The sequence below is a fragment of the Empidonax traillii genome, unplaced genomic scaffold (genome assembly GCF_003031625.1).
Source record: "Empidonax traillii isolate 1590-97213 ecotype Southwest subspecies unplaced genomic scaffold, ASM303162v1 scaffold540:size480560, whole genome shotgun sequence".
Lineage (NCBI taxonomy): Eukaryota > Metazoa > Chordata > Aves > Passeriformes > Tyrannidae > Empidonax > Empidonax traillii.
In genome coordinates, this window is record NW_020955733.1 from 425,329 (window position 1) to 449,105 (window position 23,777).

The 23,777-nt window shown below is 51.9% G+C and overlaps 1 protein-coding gene across 1 annotated transcript in view; it reads right to left on the reverse strand.

Annotated features, from left to right (window-relative positions):
• The window catches only part of UNC5D (unc-5 netrin receptor D), a 197,379-nt gene extending 178,233 nt beyond the window's left edge, over positions 1–19,146 (reverse strand). Inside the window, exon 1 of the mRNA XM_027897376.1 lies at positions 19,113–19,146. Coding sequence (XP_027753177.1) covers positions 19,113–19,146 — 34 coding nt within the window. The remainder of the gene's footprint in view (positions 1–19,112) is intronic.
• Between the last annotated feature and the right edge of the window lie 4,631 nt (positions 19,147–23,777).

The following is a 23,777-nucleotide window of genomic DNA, read 5'->3' on the forward strand; positions in this document are numbered from 1 at the left end:
GAAATCAGCCATTAACATTAGCTGAAGGGAACCTGTGCTCCCTAAAACTGCTTGGCATTAACAGATCGACACTCCTGACCTCTGGTGACATTTGAGGGCTGACCATTTCCCTGCTGGGCTGTTTCCTGAGCAGCTCTGGCGCTCTGCGTTGGGAGGTGATCTTTGCTCCTGCTCAGGAGCTTTTGGGGGGCCAGAGAGGCACTGAACACCCACCCAGTCAGGGAACTGGGCACTTTGCTGCTTCCCTGTGGAGGTGGCTGGGTCGGGTTTGTGCCCTCAGGGGTTGTGGTCTCACAGTCCAGCCCTGCGTGCGGGACAGTCCCCTCTGCTGATGCTGTGCCTGCTGCAAAGGGGGTTTGTGAACCAATGCACCTCTAGGCTCTCCTGTGACTGGGGATGGCCTGTGGGACTTCAGAAAACACCTGTGGGCAAGGCTGGTGACCGGGGACACCCCTGAGTGACCCCCCGGCTCAGCAGGAGCACAGTTTACACACGCGGGAGGTGCCAGACTCACCCACGGCTGGTGAAGTTACACAGCGCATCCGCAGCTCGATTCGGCGTTTTCTGCCACAACACAACGAAACAAAAACACCAAAAAAAAAAAAAATAAAAAATTAAAAAATAAAAATAAATAAATTTAAAAGAAAAAAGATTTCGCAGAGTTTTGGGGCCGAACGGCGACTGCGCAGCGCCACCTGTGGGTGGCGGAGGGAAGCGCCGCTCCAGTGGGGATTGGGAAATGGGAATGGGAATGGGAATGGGAATGGGAAAACCGGGAATGGGGATGGGAAAACCGGGAATGGGGATGGGAAAACTGGGAAAGGGAGGAGGCTCCGCAGTGCTGGGAGAGCCTGCCAGGGGTCCTGGCGATGGCAGGGGCACAGCTCTCGTGTGCAGGGTGGCTCGCTGCGAGCACAGGGATGAGCTGCGCCTTGGCAGGCAGCGCCAGCACCCACAGGCAGGCTCCGGTGGCTTTTCCCACCCCTAATCCTTGGTTTTGCCATCTGGCAATAACTCACGCTAATGTCGTGCGCTTGACCAGGAGCATTTTAATTAGGAAAATTAGCTCTGTGAAGAGCAAGACTCTCCCCCCCCACACACACACACACACACCCATCCCGCCTCCATAAGGAAGGTTTTGAACCTCTCCATCTTGCTGAGCTGCATCAGATGGGCGCAGGAGCCTGTGCAAACACACTGAGCCTGCAGACTGTGCTGATAAACACATGCACTGGGCTCCTGCACACGCCTGTGTTGTCCATGGACACATTTCTGCATAAGGGGTTGTGTGAACAGCCCTCCCTGTGGCTCCATCCCAGGGATTCTTGTGCTGATGCCTTGTGTTTGTGTGGATCTATCTATAGATGGTGCCTGTGCCTGCACAGACAGTAATTATGCTTGTTTAAGGATCTAATCCCCATATAACTCTGTGTGTACGTGGGAGTGTTTGCACAAATACCAGTGAATTTAAGAAACTCCAGTGGAAGTAATTGGATACATTTATTACTGTCAGAACGTTCACAAAGTGAGGTTCCTGACCAGAACAAGTTTTCCCCCTAAAAAAAACCAAAACACACTCACACACAAAAAAACCCAAAGCAAAAAGCCTCAAACAACCAAGTAAATGAAGTAAAAATGCTGTTGCTTTTATATGGGGAAGGCCAAATCTAAACCTTGTTAGCCCTTGCTCTTTCGTGGGATCTGAGAGCCTGGAAACCCACTAATCACCCGGAGATAAACCAGAGGAGTGTTGCTAACAAGCCTTCAAACTGACAGCAGGATTTGGCAGGGCTGCTGCGCTGCTGTGCTGAAAGGTCTTTAAACTTTCGGGGGCGTTATCCTCTGACCCTGGGAAAAAAAAAACCAAAACCTTCCAGGGGCACTCTGCCTCTAATTGGTCCCACCAAACGCCTCTTCCTTCGTGTTTCAGCTCCGTCAATCGGTCCCTTCTGGGTGTCCCTGGCACTGCAGCCCCTCAGCACCATCCCCCTTCAGCCTGCTCAGCTCTGAGCAAGGTCTCTGCCTCACCTCTCTCTGCTGTTCCTCTGTCGTCCCCTCTTCCCAAGCTCTCTTTGATGCCTTTGCTGTTTCTCAGCAAACCCCAAAGGGGTTTTCTTGGCTCCCACCTGTCCCCTCTTGGCAGTTCCTACAGGCTCTTCCAAGGCCCCTTAATTGGAAAGGCTCCTGAGATGCAGCACCGTGTGGCATTTGAGGTGTCTGCGTGTTTGTCTCACTTGCATATAAAGCTCAAAGAAACAGCACTAGTGATGTGAGATCTGCTCTTCACTCCCTCCCCCACCTCTGGGGCAAGGATAGATGAAGAGAAGAGGCTCTGCCCCTCCAGAGCCACCAAAGATCAGCTCCCTGGGGCGGAAAGGACAACCCCAGCTCGGCCTGGGCTCGTCTCACACTGCTCACACCTTCCCGTGGGCTCTGACACCGGAACGCCGAGCACAAGGGCTGATGCCACAAGAACTTGTCTCATCTCCGCTGTGGCCTCGTCCTCGCGCTGTCAGGCCCCTCCTGAGTGTCTTTTTGGGGCCTGCAGAGTGATCTGAACCAGGGGCAGGTCACCCTGGAGCACTGGCCTGGGGACAATGACTGACAGCAGCACTGACACACCCCCTGATCCTGCCAGGTGCTTCCCTGGGGAAGGTGGTGCTGCCAGCCCTGACCTTGGGGCTCGAGGGTTGTGCCCTCGGTGGGGGGAACCCCAGGAACTCCAACAGCCTCCCAGTCACATCCCTTAGAACCAGTTATGGGCTGGGTTATCAGCAGAGGGCAGCTGGGCGACAGCAGTGACCACAGGAGGGAACAGGCAGGCGTATTTTGGGAGGGTTCCCTTGGAAGAAGAGGAGGGAGGGATGGAGGAACAGGCCACGCTGCCACTTCCCCAGCGTTTCTTTAGGGGGGGAAAAAAAAAAGGAAAGCAAATGAAGTGGAATAAAAACTGCAAAACAGAACACAGCCCCGCCAGTTTTTTTGCTGCTGAATGTGGTTTTTCATTTAGAACCAAGAGGGTGGTTCACAACAGGAGCAAGAATGAGCGTAGGTGCCATCCCAGGGAGATGATCTCAGAGAATATCTTGAATTAAAGCGTTTGTGCCATTAGCTGGGATTACACAAGGATGCACAAACAACCTTGGCGAAACGGCACGAGCCAAAAGGGAAAAAAAAAAAAAAAAAAAATAAAAATTCCAGCGCTTCGCAGCGTCTGCTGCTATTTTGTCTTTTGATGTTTGTTTTCTGCGCTGTGCCAGCAATTTCTGTCATCTCTGGTGCACGTTGCCAAGTCCATTATTCGGGATGATTCCTGCTTTAAATATCTTTAGCGGCAGCAGATCTTTAATCACGGGGAAATTGTTTTCAGGGCCGATTACCCTGCGCGTGTCCCAAAGCGGAGCTGAAGGTCCTGTCCCAAAGCATCGGGGATCATCTCACAGCCAGAGGACAGAGAGGGGAGGATGGAGCCATCTCAGAGGTCGTGGAAGCAGAAGGATGTCCCGTTTAGATGGAACAAGCGATGTCTGCCCTCTGCTCAGTGCAGGGGGTGATGATAAACGCAGTGATTGTTTACCTCGTAAAAAGCAGAGCTGCGGCAAAGACCTTGGTGGTGCTCCCGTTCCCCCCATTGTTCTGCTTTAAAAAGAGGCGATGATTTCTGGTGCCTGGGAGTCAGACACCCAGCTGGGGCTTTGGCAGCAAACTGGGCTTGTTTTCCCCACTCCTTCCTTTCTGAGATCCCGGAATGGAACAGCCTGAGTTCGAAAAGTCCCATTAAGAATTTAAGAACAGCGGCTTTGGAAGCTAAGTGAGATGCTGACCTTGAATTTGTTCCCCCCCTCCCTCCCCCAGGAGGTAAATCTCCCCCAGGAAACGCTGGTGTTTGAGCACAAAGCTTCGTTTTTGTGTGTGTGTGTGGGATAAACACTCTCAGCAATGTTACCCTGCTATCACAGGCTCAGATAAGCACAGAAAATCCCAGATGATGATCTGAATCAATTTTTGGGATGTAAAATTGATACCAGAACTTGACAGGAGCCCTTTTTTTCTCACAGCCCATCTGCACAGCTCCCATTGATTATTATTTATGTTGAGGAAGAACCCGTAGTTGTCTGAGGAAATTAAAGGCAGGTGTTTTTTCACATTCACAGGCAGGTCCTGGCTGATGTGAAGGAGGTTGTTTAGTCTGGTGACTTGGCTGCTCTCAACAACACCCTTTTGCCCCTGGATGGGATGGATGAGAGCTGCCTCGCTTTCTGAGTGTGTCCCCGAGAGGCTGAGGTGCCTCAAGAGCTGGGAAGGTTTAAAAAAAAAAAAAAAAAACAAAACCAAACCTCCTTGCTTGAATAATGGGCTGATGCATATTTATTACTTAGCCCTGCAGAGGATCAGGATGTGAAATATTGCTACTACTGGGCCAAAAACAAGTGTATTTCAAGCTGATGCTCGATGCAAAGCATAACAATGGGCTTAAAATTTAAGGTGCTGTGTCAGAAGATGGGACTCTGATAAAACTGGTTCCAGGAGCGTAATTCAGGCCTTATTCTCCTTGATTTTGTGGTGATACTAATCCAAGGAAGGAGATGGGGGAAAAGGCTGAGGTGCTTCTACAGGTGATCTTTAAAAAAAAAAAAATAAATAAAAAGAGCTTTGCTTTAGATATTTTATAATTTGGGGCTGAAAAGAAACACAGCCATTAAATACAAATGAGCAAGCCCAAAGCAAACCTGAGGCAAATCAGAGCACTGACTTTTTTTTTCTTTTTTTTTTTTTAAATTCCTGAATCCTCTTCCCCTTTCCCTGAAGTTCCTCTGTGGCAGAGCAAAATGCAAACAAGTGAGAAGGGCCCCAAAAATGTTCATACAACACAATCCATGACTTGGCTGATCCCTGGGCACTCCAGTGACAGAGCCAGTCAGGAGTGGGAATAAAGAATAATAATAATAATAATAATAATAATAATAATAATAATAATAATAATAATAATAATAATAATAATAATAATAATAATAATAATAAAATTCTGCTCCAGCCAGACCTGTAAGACTTCAAGAACCAACCCCCCACATACACCCAGAGCAGAGACCTGTGGAAAATTTATTGAACGAAAAAAACCTCACTGAGCAAACACTGCTTTGGATTGCAGGCTTTTAAGGATAGGCAGGAGATATTCAAAGCCTCCAAGGGGATTTATAATGTTGCTGGGGTTTGTGATTGCATCAGTACAAGGCTCTCTATTTACTGTTTGTTCTTAAGGCTGTGTTTGTTGCAGGGATGTGATTACATGTGGATCTCGGCACCCAGCACTTGTTTCTTTGTGGAAAGGAATGTTTGCAACCCTTGTAGGTTTAGAGCAAAACTGGGAGATGTGCCTTGGGGCAAAGGGAGAGAAACCTCAGCTCCAGCTGGAAAGATATTCCATGAGTTTAATCAGACTTTGGCATTCCCTGTCCATCTTCCCTGGGATTTGCTCCCCCAGCCCATATTCCTGATCCACCTCCTGGCTGCTCCTTCCCAGCCTGAGATTGCACCATCCACAGCTCCTCTAATGCAATTAAAATGATAATTATTCCCTGCCCAGAACATTTCTCTTACTTATAGTCTGTGGGAGCATTAAAGTTGATTAAACACATATGCTGCTGGTGGATGGCTCCTCCATATGGAGCGAGGAAGGGGTGGCTGGGGGAGGAAAAAAAATGTGGTGCAATATCCTGAATCAGAGGGGCAATATTGCTCATCGTTATTTCAGGGTGTTTTCCTGCACACAGAAGTTGTTGAGCGAGTTCTGAGGTGTGTATATGTATATATATATATATATAAATAAATAGCAGGTACTGTAAATAACCAGCAGTGGAAGGCCATGGCAGGTCTGGGGCCTGAAGAACCCCGTGGAGGAAAGTTTTGCAGCCTTTTGTGGATGAAAAGAAGTTCAGTCCCCGAGGCTTTCAGAAAAAAAGAAAAACTTTTATTTAACTGCTGCGAGAACTAATACAAAGCAAAGCTATTTCCTCCCTCCCCCGATCTCAGAGCAGACACAAACTGCTGAAGGTGGACATCCTGCTCGCCTCAAATAAGTGTATCTCGTGTATCTTCAAAGCATTAGCAGGGCTGTGAGGCGACAGGGGTGGAAATAGCACTTTTCTTTCACAGTGTAATTGCCTCTATTCCAGCCAGGGAAAGCGTCTGCACTTTCTAATTTGCAGGAGCCACGATCTAAAATGCTCGAAAATGTACCTTATTTCTTTATTTATTTATTTTCCCTCCCTTGGCAAGAAAAAAAAAAAAAATAAAAGTGCTGAGGTGGGTTTTTCTTTGCCTGTTGTTGAGGTGGGAAGCAGTTCCAGGGAGGGGCAGGGAAGGCTGCAGTGATTTCCACCCCACATTTGAAGGGAAGGGAAGGGAAGGGAAGGGAAGGGAAGGGAAAGGTGCCTTTCTGCTTTAGCTGGAGGGAGAATAGGAAAAGACAGCTCTCTCCTTCCCTCGACAAACCCATCTGCAACACTTCCCATTTGAATCCAAATAATAGCTGAGGTTTGGGACTCAGCAGCAAACTAGCTTTGAGTCCTTAATCCCAGCGCCTGATGTTTGGGGGTGTTGGGATTTGGAGCTAATTAATTCAGCCACCTGTAATTCTGCTCAGATGTGCTGCTGCCTTCTCCTTACATGGATCATATGTTGGGAAGGCTGAACACGGGGCTGGCCTGAATCCTAATCCCTCTCTACCGCCTTTTTTTTCTAAAAACTCTTCCCTTATTCTGGTTTATTCACACTTTTTATGGTTGGAGCAACCTGGGCTCGTGGAAGGTGTCCCTGCTCGTGGCAGGGGGTGGGATGGGATGAGCTTTAAGGTCCCTTCCAACCCAAACCCTTCTGATTCTGTGTCCTGCTGCTCCTGCTGGATTTCACGTGGGGCTGGCAGATTGAGGTGCGTGGAACCCCTCCTTCATCTCAGCTCCATCAGCAAACCTGAGTTTATCCCTGTGTGCTGCAGAGCCGCCACTGCTGCTCTGGCAGCTCCTGGTTAATATTGTCCTCCACGCCTGGAGGTGCCTGAGGAGCTGGGGCAGCTCTTTGGAACAGCCAGCCCTGCCTCTCCTGCAGAAACCTCCCTGCTGAAGGCACAGAGGGGCCACCCAGGCTGTTTCCCACTGAAGGTCAGGGGACATCTGCAGTGGTACCAGCAAATAGGCCAAAAGGCCCCTGGAGCTCATGGGCCGTTGCTGCTCGAATGAGATAAAGTTATAATTATTTAACGTTCCTGGGTGTGAAATTAGAATGATCACATAATCTCCTTAGTCTCCAACTGCAGGTCCAGCATGGGAATGTGAATCTTAATTGGTATTTCCTTATCAATACACTCAAGTGGAGGGATTAAGGATGAGGCTGTTGGGCACAACCTGAATTTTTGGGAGATGTCTGTGGTTTGGGTGTGGCCAGAGAAGCATCCCTGGTGCAGGGAGAGCCTGGGGAGGAGGAGGAGAGCAGGGACACGAGAGGCACACACACAGTGCCAGCCCTGGTGCCCAGCCCTGCACACCCAGCCTGGGCAAGAGCACCCCACAAATCAGGAGCAGGGACAGGCAGGGAGTGCAGGTGTGTCCTCACTTGGTCTCTGGGCAGTTCTTTGGGCATTTTGTGGGTGTGGGAGAGTCAATAAACACACAAAGGGCTCCCGTTGGCTGCTCTGGTTTGATTTGCCGTTTAAAGTTAAGCACACAGTTAAAAACTTTGCTGAACAGTGATGGTGAGATGGATCCCCTTCCTGCACATCAGGAGATGCACTTACAGGCACACACAGCATCTCCTAAATGCAGTGCCATGAGCTGTGGTGAATTTGGGTGACCCTGGGTGTGAGAGACCTGCTGTTAGAGCAGTGCCAGCACTCAGGTCGCAGGGGCTGGTTCCAAGGAGTTAAAAGCACATCCAGGGAGCTCTGGGAGATCTGATGTGCCCAGGCTCGGCCACTGTCTGGAGCAGCTCGATCAGGAGGCTGCGCTTAATTAAAACTGCAAAATAGAACAATTAGCCAGGGCTGACAATTTCCTCCGGCCCCAGCTGAGTGTGAAGGCTGTTTTTTAATCTCTCCATTTATCTTATTGTTGATCTGTAGCTATCAATTAAAATAATTCTCCCAACTCTGATGGGTCCATTGGAAAACCACCCAGATAACAGTGGAGTCATTTAACTTTTCTTTTCTGAAGCTTAATTTGCCTTCACTTTCTTTTCAGTGCTTGTCACCCTTAAAGGGAGTCTGTGCTCTGATCTCAGAGCTGGTTGTGTTACAGAGGATGCAGGTTGGGTACCAATGCTGGGAAAAAGGGCAGAAATGTGATTTATGGCAGTTTTCAGATGCTGGAGTAAGTCCCAGTCATGCTGATCGTTTTAGTCAGCTGAGGAAAAACACGCAGCAGAGTTTTGGGCCAGGAAAAAAAAGCGGTTGAGGTATGGAGCCTTTGAAGTCTGAAAATTGATTTTCTTCAAAAGGGGAAAAAAAAAAAAAAAAAAAAAAAAAAGCTTCCTATCAGCTCACAGCTCCAGTCACGGGCAGTGGTGGCTTTTTTTTCCTGTAGCCACAGTTCAAACCCAGACTAAGAGTTGGAGGATAAATAGTGTGTAATGCTTAGTCAGTCACGAGGCATTTACCTCAGGTCTGTTTTCTGCTGCTCAGGCTGGGGGCATCTAATTGAATTGGCACTGGGGGGAGGCTGCAGGGCCACCTCCAGCTCTCAGTCCCCTGCCAGGGCTGCTCTTTCAGGGTGTTCCACAGAGTGCTGGGCAGGCAGAATTCACCTGGGGCTGTGCTGGGCTCTGCCCCCCCTGCTCCCCCCAGCAGCAGCTGATTCAATAACCACCCATGTACTGCCCTTTGCAGTGACCCCCCCCCCCTGCACACAGCCCCTCTTCCAGCTGACAGCTGCATTTTTGGGGGGTTTAGCACGAGTTTTGAGGGCTCTAATTAAATCAGGGGCCTGGTTTAATAATCTTGGTTGGCTCTGGCAGCTCCAGGACAATTCGCTCACCGTCGCTTTATTAATGCAGCAGTAATTTTCAGGTTGGGAGTTCACCTCTTCATTCAGCCAGCCAGGCAGTTCTTTGGGGATGGGGATGGATTCTGAAGGCAGCACTTGCTGTGGCTGGGAGGGCCCAGCCTGGAGCCCATGCCCAGGATTAAAGCCCTTGCCCAGAGGAGGATGGAGCGAGGAATCCACTCTGACAGTTTTCCATCAGGCTCCCACCCGATGGCATTTTGTATTTCCTCAGCACCCAGAGGAGTTCAGGTCCATCAGAGCCTCTGCTCTGAGCTGCTGGGTGCCCACCCAATTCATAAATCTTGTGCCCTGTCCGTGGTTTAGAGCGAGCCAGGCAAAACCCCGACCGGCTTTTGAGCTGAAAACCATATTGTTGTGGAAGTCGTTAAATATGTGGCTTTGACTGCTGAGCTTCCTGTTTGTGGCTTGGATTAGGATTTATTCTAACACCCTCCCTGCAAAACTGATATATTCACCTGGTGCCTGACGCTGCTTGCCCTCACTGGGGTGTAAAGCAGGAGCTGCTCGATTCCAATCGACAGCTACACCACATAAAAATTGACAGGGGCAGGAGGGGGATCAGTCCCCTGCGTGCTTGCAAGGTGCAGAATGAAATGCCTTTTCAAAGTGCTGCATAATCTACGGCCCAGCAAGGACGCGGCGGGGGCCGATTTTTTCTCATTCCTCCAAAATATATAAGAGGATGGAGGTATAAAAAGAAAAATTATGCATTTCTCGATACGTGGGAACCCTATCACAGAGTGCCTCTAAGGCAGATATATTTCCTTGGATGTCACCAGTTTCTCAGTAAAACATCCAGCATCCCCCCCCTGCTGTAAATCACTCGTGTTGACACGAGGGGAAGCTGCATCGATTTACACCACCCAATGATCTGGCCTTTATTCATTATTATGGCCTCGAATTAATCCCTCTGGGGGACACAGAGGGGTTTGGGAGGCCGGGGTGTTGTGGGCAGTGGAGGCAACTTCCAGAAAGTGGGAGAAGAGGAAAAAACACGAAGCAGAGACGAGTAACTGAGGCTCACCACCTTGATGAGGAGGTGCAATTACAATTAGCTGCACAAGGGCGTTAATCACGGCGATAATTACACCTCAGCTCTTCCCAAAAGGAAGGAGAACGAAGGAATGAAGTGGCCCGAGTGGGTGACAAAAACAGAGCAGGGGGGCGGCAGGGATGGTGCTGGCAGGAGGGGAGCAGATAAACCCACCCGTTTTTAGAAGGCATTTCATCAGCACAGCCCTCAATTCTCTCGGGGCTGGTTCAGGGGGCTGTACCAGGAGCTGCCTTTGCTCCTCTCCCTCTTTTTGCTTAGACAGGAACTTCTTTTTTCCAGTTGGTTTTGGGTGAATCCAAGGCTGAAGCCTCCAGAGCAGATCCCTTACGCTCACATCATGAATTATCCAAAGCTCTCTCGGGGAGGGAGGGTGGCAGGGTCCTGTAATTTATCTTGCATGAAATGAGCTTGTTTGAATGGACTGGAAAAGCCGAGCCATTAATTTAGAACAGCTTCTGGACTCTGCAGAGCTGCAATTCCATTCTACATATCCACTGCTGTAAAAGTTATGGGATTTTAATACCCTTTTCCCTTTTTTTATATTATTTTTTTCTGATTTTGTCCTGCTGCAGACTCTCTACTCTGGGTCTTGTGGATGCTGCTTCACCTCAGCAGCCACCTGTGAACAATGGAGTAAGTTTGCTCAGTGTAAATCCTCTTCTTTAAACTCATTAAAGTGTGCCAAGCCTCTCCAGGAGCCATTTGACAAACTCCCCTGAGCAGCAAAGTAGTGTTTATTATGATTATTATTACTATTATTATTTTTCTCCCAGCTCCATCTGTAATGTAAACACCATTATGTTTTAATTATCTGTTTGAATAGGAGATTTAAAAGCGAATCCCCGCAGGAGCCTGGCCAGAATACACAATGGAAATCCCCTGGAAAGTCACTCCTGGAGGTGAAAGCTGCCCTGGGAGGCTCAAAGCTGAGTGTCCCCTCCAGCCCATCCCCAAAAAGCCTCTTCTCCCACCCGGGTGGGGCTGGAAGTTGAGGGATCACCCCCTGCAGGTCCATTCCCAGCCCTGGGAGGGGAAGGAGGTGCTGGCAAAAGTCTGTTCTGTTCCTCCACCTCTGGTAGAGGGGCTCTTTATCCACCTCCTGTGCCCCAGAAAGGTCAGCAGCCCCCACAAGGAGAAGGTGCTGTTGGAACATCACGGCTTGCAGGTCGACACTTTAAAATTCAGCTTTCCCAGGAACCTGGAAGAGGCCCCTCCTGCGTCCCGAAAAGCCACGAAATTCAGGATTCCTGTGGGAGGAATGACACTGTGAAGATGTGAGATGAGAATATTAACACCCCTAGGGTTACCAAATAAAAAAAAAAAATTGATTTTTAATAACTCTAACCATGTCTTCAGCTTTCATTAGTCTCCTCTTTGGCTTTATAGTGCTGGGCATGAAGAATATGAGGATTTGAAGAATTAAGTGAATTAATGAGGGTTGATTATTAATGTTCAGAGCTCAATAAAAAGAAAAAAAAAAAAAAAGAGAGAGAGGGAAATAAAACACACCAAAAAAACCTGAGCTGAAAATAAGGGTAATCTTTCACTCCCCCAAAATGAGATACATTGAATTATTGCCCTCCTTAAAACTGAAGCACGGAGAGAATGGAAATAAATACCTCCCATTAGCTACAGGAGGGCCTGGGAAATCTGCTGCAAGGAAGTGTCCAAGTCAGGGGATGACAGGGTGGAAATGGCTGTGATTTTGTGATTCTGTGATTTTGTGATTCTGTGATTCTGTGATTCTAACCAAGGAGATGCTCCCTGAGAGCGAGTTGAGAGAGCCAGGACGAGCAGCAGGTGCCCTGGGGGAGTGCAACAACTTTTTATCTGAGCTCTCCTGGGCCTGGAGGCCTTTTCAGTGCTTGGAAGATGGAGAAATCCCATTTTGGGTACCAGCAGCAGTTCCATGTGCTTGGCTGTGCTGTTCTACCCCTGCAGTAACTCAAAAACCCAAGGGGTGAGTGTTCCCCTGCACTGGCCCAGTTTGGGCACTCAGTGAGGGGTAAATGCAGCATCCAGTTCCCCCTGTTAGTGGCCCTACAGCCTCAAATCTCCTGCTGGTTTTGCTCCTGATTAAGGTCCCTCCCCACCCAATCCACTCCATGATTCTACCCTCCTTCCGTCCATCTGTAGATTATCAGCGTGAGGAGATGCAGTCCATCTGCAGGGAAAACTTCCTCTCTCGTGGCTACTGACCAAGAGAGGGACTATTTCCCAAGTAGGAAATGCCTCCCTAAGTCTGGGAACCCGGTAAACAATTACAGCACTGGAAGGAGCCCGGAGATTTAGAGATGCAGGAGTTGCTGACAAAGGCTAAGCCTGACCCATTTATCTCCCAGCCCCTCTCAGCATATTTAGCAGCAGCTAAGAAGCACCTCACCAAATTGGAACTGGGGAATTTAAATGATGGCCTCTCCTGTTCTGGCTTTTTTTAATTTCCCATCCCTGGAATGCTCCCTCCCTGCTTTGAGACGTGGAGTGCTCTCCATCTGCAGTGATGGATGAGGTGTCTGCCCCCAGCTCCACAGTGGAGCTGTTTGCAAATGGTCATTACGGGTCTGATGGCCTTAATTAGGAGGGGACATCAGCCTAAGGGGGCAGGCAGGGAGCTGGGGGACCATTGCTGGATCCAGCACTGCAGGTGGGGCCTCAGGAGAGTGGAACAGAGGGGGAGAATCCCCCCCTGGACCTGCTGGGCACTCCCCTTCCCACGCAGCCCAGCACATGGGGGGGTTTTGGGGCTTCCAACCCACATGGCTGGGTCATGTTGAGCTTCTCATCCACCAACAGCCCCCATTCCTTCTCCTCAGGGCTGCTCCCAGCCAGGCTGGGTCAGTGCTGGGGCAGCACCCGGGTGATGGGGCAGAGCCTGGCACATCCCTGCTGGATTCCCCCGGGCACTGGCAGTGCCTGCAGGTGGGAGCAGAGCCCGTCTGATCCTCGGTCTGCCTGCCCAGCCCGCAGCCACCCACAGCGGGGATTATTCACAGCTCCTTGAAAAGCCTTTTGTCCTGCTCCACTGCGGTTGGGGATCACTCCATCAGCTGTGACACTTCAGGAGGGCCGATACGGCTCATCCTCTGGAACAGACAAGCGTGCACAGGAGCAATTATTCCATAAACTCCATTTTATTTTCACCCTGTGCCTTCCCTGATCCTCAAACCATTAAATATCAACTGTTTTGCCTTTTCTCTTTTCACTTTTTTTTTTTTCCTTCCTCCTTCTCTTCCTTTCTTGTCAGCAAAGCTGGAGCCCGAGTGTTCTTTTCACAACACCCCAGCTCACGGCTCTACCACTCCCCCACAAATGACAGGCTCCATATTGTGCCAGGGGAAGGTAAATTAACTGCGTTTACCTCTTTGAACACAGCAGTTGACACGAGCATCCGTGTGGTTTTTTTTGAGCACCTGTCACCGATGGGATGGATAAACCCTCCCCCTGAAAACTCAAAAGGAAGAGGTGTTTGCTTGTTGTAGCTCCTGGGAAATGATGAGCCCTGTTAATTAATCACTCCTTTTCCAGGGGAGGTGTCAGAGCCAGGCAGTAAACACGGCAGCAGGGGGATGGGGATGGGGATGGGGATGGGGCTGGAGCAGCGGCAGGGAGCAGGAGGATGGTGGGTTAGACCTGGATAACCTGTCCCAGGGCTGGCCAAGGCCTTCCAGGTCAACTGCAGCTCCTCCACAGCAGTGAGTACCAGGAATGGCCCTGCTGAAAGTGTAAAAATCACCGGAGTGTGGCATTTTAACACCCCTTTAGGCGCCCAAGGGCCACTGAAATAAACGGCAGTTGGACACTGGAAGCCCTTTAACCACAGCAGATCCCACTGAAAGCCAGGGAAATCAGTCCAAATTGTCCTGCTGATGGCAACAGGCATGCAGGGGAGATGGGAATGCCAGGCAGGAGCAGGGAATGTTTGCTGTGGCCCTGCTGGTTCCCTCCAGTGTTGCCTCCCAGTCCCACCACACCTCCAGGTCCTTCTCCAGGCTGCTCAGATGGGAAACTTGAGCCATAAATTGCTGCCAAGTGCTCAGTGAGGTCAAGGGAAGGAGTCAGCAATCCCTGGGCAGTTTTATGATCTCATTTAGTTCCTCAGGTGCATCAGCCTGGGGTTCACACAGTCCCTGACACACGTGCTTGGCCAAAACCTGGGAACAGGAATATGTGGGTTGCAGAATAAACCGTGGACAAGGCAGGAATGTGGGCTCTTACCAACCCTCTATTGGCTTGAATTGCTTCCCTTCCCTGTCCTGCAGAGCCAGGGCTCCAGCTGATAGAGATCAGCTGAGTATTTTCCTCCTGGCAGCACTATCAGCAGGGAATAAAGTCCTCAGAAATGTGCATTAATCATCTGGGAGGAAGCATTTGCACCCCCCCGGGCACAGCTGAATTTTTGCCTTGAGGTGTGTTAGTTTTGCCTCCCGAGTTAAAGCAGCAGCTGGATCAGCAGAGCCAGGGGCAGAACTCCTGGCCAGCAGGGTCTGGAGCAGCAAACCCAAGGGGCAAGTGTGGCCAGGACCTGCTCACATTCCCTTGGAGCACCATCCAAGGGGAGCCTGGGTGGTGTTTGATGCCCTGGCTTCTGCCTGACACCCTCCCTGCCTTCAAAACCACCAAATCATTCCTTCAGGCTGTGAGCTGAGGGCCAGAAAACAGCTGGGGAGAGGAATTTAAGCTCCAAGGTGTCTGCTGGGGTCGTGGAACACCGTGGGAGCTGCAGTTTTCCCGCAGTTGATTTCCTCAAGTCAGCTTGTGGCCCGTGAGCACCGAAAGCTCCTTTGAACAAGGAGGATGAGCCTTCCCAACACCCCTTGATTGGCAATTGTGATAAATCCCTGTAATTGCCATCGACTGCCCGGGAGGGTTTTCATTTGTTGAAGGTGCTGCTGGAATGACACGGAGTAAAACAGGGGAAATTCTTGTCTGTGCAGAGTTCCCTGGGCAGATCTGTGATGAGCCACAACCCTTCCCCCTCTCTCTGCACCATCAGCTCGCCCCTCACCCTCAGATCACGCCCATGGAAGTGCTTTTTGTTCTCTTTTCTGGCCAGGTACTTTCCAAGCCCTGTCATTTCTTATTCAGTCCCTGTGCTGGAACACGGAGCAGTGTGTGCTTGAACCACACGGGGTTTAGGCAGAGGAATAAAATATTTACCAGTGTGAACCCTTTCACCAAGCACTGGTGAAATTATGAGCCTCGTGCAGAAGCACCCTGATCTCTTTTTTTTTTTAAAAGCCACAGGTTTTAGCAATGCTAAAAGACACGGTCAGCTTCATCTTCTGGGTCTGCAAGTCCTTGTTCTGTGTTTTCAAGCTCTTTTTTTTTTCGTTTCCCTTCCCCTGCCTTTGAGAAGAGTGGAATTTGTGATGTTCTTGCCGTGATTCAGCTGCTAAAATTGCAAGGGAACAATCAGAGCTGAGATGAAATAGGAAAACAAGCAATGTTGCTACACCACCCCAACCCCCCCTGATCTCTGAGGAGACTTTTCCAGATCTGTGTTGGAAGAAGAAGAACAAGGGAAAATGAAACCTGCAGATGGACTCTGGGTTAAATCAGCAGCAGCTGGGAGGAATCCTGGGCTCTGATGCATCGACTTCAGTGGGATTTGGAAGGAGCCCAGGAGGGAAAACATTTCCAGAGCTTTTTGCTTCCATTAAGGAACACGAGGTCACTGCAGAGCTCCCACCATCCCTCAGCCATCACAGTGGCTCTGGGTTATCATAATCCATGTATTATTGGCTTAATCCTCCTCCTCTGGAATTCCAGGAGCACACAGGACGTATTCCTGGCGCTTCCAGCCAAAGCCTGGAGAGTGCAGGCTGTGGATCCCAGCATGAGTAATTTGGGGGAGGAGGGAGGTGAGGGAGCAGGGAAGGAAAGAAGGAGCTTCTCCAAATCCTTCAGCTCCTCACTTGGACACAGTGAATGAGATATTTAAATAGGTTGCCTTGGAAACAATCAAAGAGGGGGGTCCTTGTGTGAGTGTGTGTGTTTGGGTAATCCCAAAGGGGGTATTTAATTGGAATCAACCACAGCTTTTTAAACTGTGTTTTAAATTGGAGAGAAATAAAGAGAAGGAGCTGCCAGAAAAGGAACATTAAATAAAAGGGGGGGAGGGAGGGGGGAGAAGAAAAACCCAACAGAACAACAAGCAACCCAGCCCACGTGAAACAAGATGGGGGGAGAAAGGGAAATCAAAAGAATAAATTTGCTGTAACTGGTAAAGGATTCATTAGGGTTACACCAGAGCTCGGTTCAGTGAAGGGAATGAACAGAATTGTGTCTCAAAGACCTGAACTTCAGGGGCCAGAAGGTCTTCTCCAAGCTCTTGCTCCCATGTTTAATGCTCTCCTGCATTCAAATGAGATGTCCCAGGGTCTGAGTGACAGGGCAGGGGGGGCTCAGTCAGGCACCCAGGGAGCAGGAGCCGGTTCCTGACCTCGTGGGAAGGGACAAGGTGCCATCTGGGATTAGTTCTGCATGGGCAGAGGTGCCAGAACACACCCAGGGAGGAAGGGCACTGATCCCAGATGGCAGCACCAGGCTCTGCTGCCCTGCACAGGATCAGCTCACAGGAGGGGCTGGGAGGAGTCCAGCAGCTCTGCAAGGCAAGGGACTCACTCCACGTCCAGTTTTGGTGCTATTTTTAGACACTGCACATTCTCATCCTCCTCTGGAGAGGAAATGGGGGAATGCTGGCTGGTCCTGCTGCCTTCCTAAAGCACTGGGAGCCGTGGATTGGTGGCTTTGTAATTTTTAATAATCACTACTGGACTCGTAAGGGCAGTTTTCAGCAGCTGGGAATGCCCAGGGAGCTGAAGGAATCCAAGCCTGAGCAGGACCAAGCTCATCCAGCCCCAGTTTGTGTAACCTGGGATGGAAGTGCCCTGCCCAGCACTGTGCCAGTGCCCAGGGAAGCAGCCTGGCAGGGCCCAGCCTCAGAGAGCCTGGCACGCTCCAGGGAGCAGCTGCGCCTCGTGGGCCAGAAATTAGGACACCCTGATCTCCCATCAGCTCGCATCATCACGTTCTGGCATCGTCCTGCCCTCCCACGTGGCTGTTCCTTGAGTGGATCTTCCAGTTCCCGGGTTCCCCGAGCCTCAACCTCTCCTCGCTTCTCCCCACTCCAGTTTTCTCCACAGCCCAAACTCCTCCTGCCAGGCTTTTCCCCCCCGGGGGGAGAGGAGCAGGGAAGATGTATGGCTGTGACAGAATTCCCCCCCTGCTGGAGCGTACGGTAAATTCAGAGCTCTGGGAGCCGAAGGGTTGGTCATCAGCGCCCCTCGAAGGGGCAGCACGAACCAATCCTCGCCAAGTGCCGCCGTGAAAAAAGGTGGCAGGGATCGGGAGCCATCGGGATGCAGGCGGGGAGCTGCAGCTCTGGGCGTAACAATGATTAATGGATCATCCCCGGCATCCTTCCTCCCCTCCGCCAGGAGGGAGCGAGCTGGGCTGTGACGGGAGGGGGATGAGAGCACGGATGATGTGCCTCCCGGAGGCTCCTGGCTTAGCAGAGCTCCCTCTCCTCCTGAACAGTCAGATTTCTTACAGGAACGGTGCCCTGCTCTGCCTCCAGCTTCCCAGGGACACTGGAAATCACGGCAGGCGAGAAAGACGAGGATGGAGGGACTTTGCAGAGCCAGGGCACGTGGGGCTGCTCCAGCAGGCTGCAATCAGCAGCACAGCCCCACTCGTGGCCCTGCAGGGAAGGGTCCTCCAGGCACTGCCTCGGGAGTGAGAGGCTCTCCCTTTGTGAGAAGGACTTGGAGACTTGCACAGAATCCCTGTGAGTTTTCCCTCGAGTGTCTCTGTGTCCCACTCCGTGTGTGTTGGTGCCAGGGATGGCAGCACTCGCTGTTATCCTCCTCTCCCACGCTGTCCCTCTTCCCCCTGGGCATCCCATTGAACACCTGTGCTGCAGGTGGCAAAACACCCATCCTCCTCGGGTGTGAGAAGGTTTCCATTGCAGGTGCCAGGTGTGAGGAGCAGATAAAGGCAGTTCCTTGGGTGGTTGCCACAGCTCCAGGCCCGGCTGTGCAGGGAGGGCTGGCCAGCAAACCTCCCCCTCTGGCAGAGCAGAGATGGCCACGGGCGGAGAGGGGCCAGAAATCCTGCACTGTGGGACTCCCCTGGGGAAAAACAGGAGGGTGTTTTTGCTCAGGCACCAGATCTCCCAGGTCTGTGTGGGGAGATAACGGGTGGGCACTGCTGGGGCTGCCTGGGGGGGGGGTGGGACCCTTCCTTCCACCCCCTGCCTCGGGCAGCCAGCAGCCAAACACAGCAGTGACCTGCCTGTCAGCCCCTCCTGGGCTCAGCCAAGTTCTCCCAAGCCATTTCCCTTCCCCCTGTGGAATGGCAGCAGCTGGGAGCAGGGTGGTTTGTTTGGCCTCTCATCCCTCAGCCTGATGGATGGGGACGCTGATGAATCGCTGCCGCTGTGGGAGAGTCTATTTTTGGTCCTCAGCTCCCATCTGTGGCTCTGTGGATCGTCCTCCTGCTCACCTGCCCCAAGAACAACTGCTGAAGGCTCCTGGGTGCCGTGCCCAGGGTCAGAGCTGGGCCTGGGGGTGGAAATAAAAGGGGATTTGTCACCTGCTCAGACCCACCAGCGTCTCCCAGGGAGCTCCCACAGACACTCCCGGGGCTGCCTCCAATCCCCACGGATTTCACAGCCCGTGGAGTGCCCAATCCCTGGGCATTTCCCAGCTCCAAAGGCGCTTCATTCCCAAGGGATTGGGGGCTGCTGGAGCTGCCGGGTCAGGGAATGACAGCTGTGTGTCCCTGGGGAGAAGGGCAGAGAGGGACACAGGGAAAACAGCCCCCTCAGTCACAGGGAAAGTTGGGAAGAGGAAAAATGTGGCCCAGGGCCGGGTTTGCCTCAGCCCCTGCACGGCTCTGCAGCAGCCACTTTGTGTTTCATTTTCTCTGCTGTTCCTCAGCGTAATTTCTATTATTTTCAGTCTCGTCTTCGCAAGGCAGAACCCTGGGTTGGGTTTGGGTACCTGCATCCTGTGACTGCACATCTCCCAGCGCCATGGGACGCTGATTTCATTTGGGTTTCTAATTTATTTCACAATACCGTGGAATAATTAGAATTATTAAAGCCCAAATGTTCTCTGCTGCCTGTTTCTATTAGGCAAAGCAGCTCAGGCTGCCGGGTCTTTGGGGAGGGAGGAGAAGGTTTGGGTTTTTTTTACCACCTCTCAATCTTTTGTCCTTCATGACCTTTACTTTTTTTTTATTTTATTTTTTTTTTCTAAAATTAACATTCATGCAAAAAAAAAAAAAAGGAAGCAGAAGGGGAGAATTGCTCTCTCTTCACATTGCACCAAACATTCCTGCTGGGGGAAGGTTATTCCTTGCACAGCCCTGCCACAGGGCACTTCGGAAGGGGGGGTGGATCTGCCCTTTCTCAGGCTAAATCATCAGCTCTGATGTGTTTTCCTTCTTTCATTATTGCTCTGCTCTCCCTGGAACACGAGTACTTTCCGTTTTGACTGTGGCATTACTGCCTGTGCTGGCAGCAGATGGAAAGCCAAGCTGGAGGTACAAGTCATGTTCCCATTAGGAGCCAGCAGTGAGATGTGATGGTTCCTGATGTGACCCTTCAAGTTGTTGATGGAGCTGTTTCTCAAAAGAAAAACCAAAAAAACCCCCCAAAAAACCCTCAAACTGAAACAAACAAACAACCAAACCATCAAGCCTGAGGCACAGCAAAGGGTGCTGGTAAAGTCCTGCCTTGGAGGTGTTGAGACTCTTACAACTGGTTTTGCTGGAGCTGGGAATTTTTTTTTAGCTTTCTATTGGAATAAATCAATCAAGTGAGAGCTTTGCTGGGGCTAAAGCAGGGGGGAATTTGCACGCTGGGAAGCCAAGCGGGCAGATTTCCAGAAGGGCTTGTCCCTGGATTGGAAACATCACTTTGGGGTGTAAATCAGCTGGAGCACATCAGGCCCAGGGAACCTTGAGTGCCCACGGGGAAAATGAGAATTTCTGTCTGCTGGGGAGAGCCAGTGGCTGTGGGAGGGGGCTGGCACCGGGGGTGACCTCGAGCCAGGCCACCCTTCTGGATAACTGGATAATTGGAGTTGATATCCCTTAACTCCTGCCTTGCCAACAGCTCCCCAGGGTGTCACTGCTGGGATCATTCTCCCCCAGCTCCAGCTCCAGCTCCTTTCCTCCCTCCCAGCCAGTGCTGCTGGAGGGCAAAGCCTGCACTGGGAGTCGCAGGATCCTGGGATGGTTTGGGCTGGAAGGGACCTCGGGGCCCGTCTCATCCCACCCCCTGCCTGGGGCACTCACCGGATCAGGCTGCGCAGGGAAGGGAGGGAAAAAATAAGGGAAAAGAGGTGATTTTGACTCATTTCACTTTCAGATGCAGTGCCTTAACGCTGCCACATCTGCAGGAGCCCTCGAGCCGGGGAGGGATTTGAAAAGCTCTCCGTATCAGAGCCTTTCCCTCGTCCCATCCCCTGCTCCCCCACCGGCCTCCTCATCCCCTGTTCTTTGTCCTCCCCGTGCCCAGCAGTCACCACCACGTCTCCCTTCATCCACAAAGAGAAGCCTTATCTTCTGATGGACACATCCAGCACATTCTCTGTGACATTTAAATCTCCCTTTGTAGCCAGCTCAGATATTCTCGCTGTTAAAAGGAGCGGCCCAGCCGGGTGATTTCATTACTGCAAATGTTATTACAGTGAAAGCCTGTTTAAGACATAATGTCACTGAAGGGAAAATAGGATCTAGCAGCAAGAACAGCCTGATGGAGGGTGCTGGGCTTCATCACAGCCTGAAAGAAACCTCTCAAACATCAGACCTGCTAATGGAGCAGCTTTTTTTCTCCATCGAATCAAACCAGCCACTTCCTCAAAGCCCTAAGGCGAGGAATTAGAAAGGAGATTGAATGGAATTAGGCACCCAACTCTCTCTGACTTTATATTTGAGCTCCTAAGCTGTTCTTGCTGCTTTGGAAATTAGAGCTGAGCTGCTGGGGTTCTCAGAGCCACGGACACGGTGAATGGAGAGGCTTTGTGGGAGCAGCAGCCACGGGCCTCTCAAAGGCACTGCAGCTCCCTGTCCGTGGCCACAGGCAGAGCATCTCAGCCCAGGAAACCCCCACAGACACGTCCCAGCCTCCCTGAATGAAGTCACTGGGAATCTGCCAAGGACTTGGCCCCAATTTCCACCCTGACGTGGCTGTAAATCCTTTCTCCTCCAAAGCAGATTTCCCGGAGGGGTTTGGATTTGCCGAGAGTAAAACCTGAGCTCCTGCAGCCAGGGGTGTCACAGGGGCTCAGCTCAGAGTGGGGGGAGAGTTACAGGGACCCCCACCCTGCTCCCAACCCTCTGCCCTCCGGGCTCTGCTGGCTGAGCGTGGGCTCTCTGTGAGCAGGGACATTCCACGATCCTGATGATCTGACACCTCCCTGAGGGATTCTGTGATCTGACACCTTCACGGGGGTTGAAACACTACGAGTCCCAGGTCAGCACCACCCCTGCCACCAGCCTGGAGGAGTCGTGGCCTGTGCCCCAGCTGCTCTGCTGACAGGCTGTGACAAGCTGCAGTGACCAGCTCGACAGAGAACACCAGGATTTCACGGCATGTTTTGCCACCAACTTTCTGGGGTTTTTTTTTCCAGCTTGTTTTCTTCCTTTGATTTTTTTTTTTCTTTTTTTACTTTTTTTTTAACCTCTTTGCTCTGCAGCAACTTCAAGGTATCCTGGGCTGCTCCTGACCCGAACAAGGCAGAGCATGACAGTCAAGTGCCCATAAACACCGAGAGCCTGCAGCAAAGCAGCTGCTTCCCTCCCTCCCCCTGCACGGGGCCCGCACAAATCGAGGCTCTGCGGGTTCTACAGCTGTCAGACAATGAGCCCGGTGCCGGCTATTTCCTCCTCCTTTTCCTTTCTTTGAATGGAAAACAGCTCAGCTCTGCCAGGGCTCAAGTGGCCCCTCCAGCAGCGAATCGATGGAGCCAAGGCTCTGCCCTGGGGCTGTGCTGGGGTGGGCACAGAGGGGTTGTGTTACTGCTCATCCTCCCTGCCAAGGGTTCCCAGCCCTCCATCACGCTCCTTACAGGCAGGCAGGTGTTTATTTTCGGGCTGGGAGGGGACTGAAGGGCACAAAACTGTCCCAGGGGGTGAGCAGGATGGGGAGGGTGGGCTGGACAAGGGGACAGCCCCTGGCAGGGTGGGCCCCTTGAGCTTTGGGATTTCTTCCCGTGCTCAGGCAAGGCAAAAGAAATCCTTCTGCCTGACCTGAGTGTAGGCAAGCAAAGAGTGAGGATTAGTCCTTATTGCATCATTGCTTTGATAAAGAGTCCATCCTGCCCTGGACTGACTGACCACACGACCTGAGCCTTTGGGATAAATCCTCTGTGAGGCAGAGAACCCACCTCTGCAATGCTTCATCCTCAGTGCAGTGACGGCACAGCCTGTGCCACGGGGAGCTGTAAAGCTGCCCAGGGCAGTGGGGGAGTCACCACCCCTGGAGGTGCCCAAAAAACCTGTGGATGTGGCTCCTGGGGACATCGTGGCCTAGTGGTGAACGTGGTGGTGGGTCCATGCTTGGACTTGGTGATCTCAGACATCTTTTCCTTAATGATTCCGTGGTTTTCCTCCCCCAGGGCCGGTGGGGTTTTTGCCCCTCAGCTGAGCCCACAATCCCTCCCGGGCACTTCCAGGAACTCCCGTCCGAACACATAGCATCACAATTCCGTCCGAAGCCCATCGTGGAACTGTTAGGGCTGAAAAGACCCCTGCAGAGCGCCTGTGGAACAGCTGGATGGAACATCTCCTCCTTCCATTTAGGGCTGGCCGTAACAAAGTCTGGCTCCTGTGCCTTCCAGGGGGCTTTGGACCCACATAATTCAGGGAAGGGACCGATCCCTGCTCTTTAATCCGGGCTGTGCAGGCCGTGGAGCATCCGCACGCCCGGGGAGCATCACCAGCAGCTCTGGAACTCTCCACGGCCGCCTTTTCTCTCCCCGGGTTGCTTTTTCCGCGGCTCTGGCAGCGCTCAGAGGTGATTTATGCATAACCAGAGCAGCCTCCAGTGGCTGGATCCGTGAACTTTTCCCACAGCCCTCCGTCTCGGCTCACGGGGAGGGTTTTGCAGACCCCAAGCCCAGCCTAGGAGGGGCTGGGGCTGGGGAGCGGGAGCAGCGGGGGACCCGCTGATGCTGCCGGGAGGGGATTTGGTCCCTAACTGAGCTGGCAGCAGCTGCTCGGGGCTGGTCCTGCCGCTACCCCACAACAGCCAGCCCTACAGGTGCCAGCCAGAGCCCGCTGCTGTGTCCCCGTGGCTCTGCTCCCCCATCATCTGTCTCTGCCAAGGAGCAGATGGCCCTGCTCGCTCTGCGGGCTCGGGGATGCAGCTTGCGGGGAAAATGAGGTTGCAGGAGCTGTCCTGCACCTGGAGCTGCCCGGGGGGAGCAGCTCTGGGAGAATCACTGCCAGGAAAGGGAGATGTTGGGGTGGGGGTGTTGTCTTTTAAATTCCCTCCCTGTGCCTTGGCCGTTTGGTTCTCAGAGTGGTTTCTGCTTCCCGGGGCAGAGCAGGGGAGAGGCAGGGCTGTGAGCTGCGGGGGGGACTGGGAGGAGGTGGGAAGCTGAGGAGGGTGTGTGTGAAGGTCACGGCAAATCCCGAGGGGGATTTTGTGCCGTCCT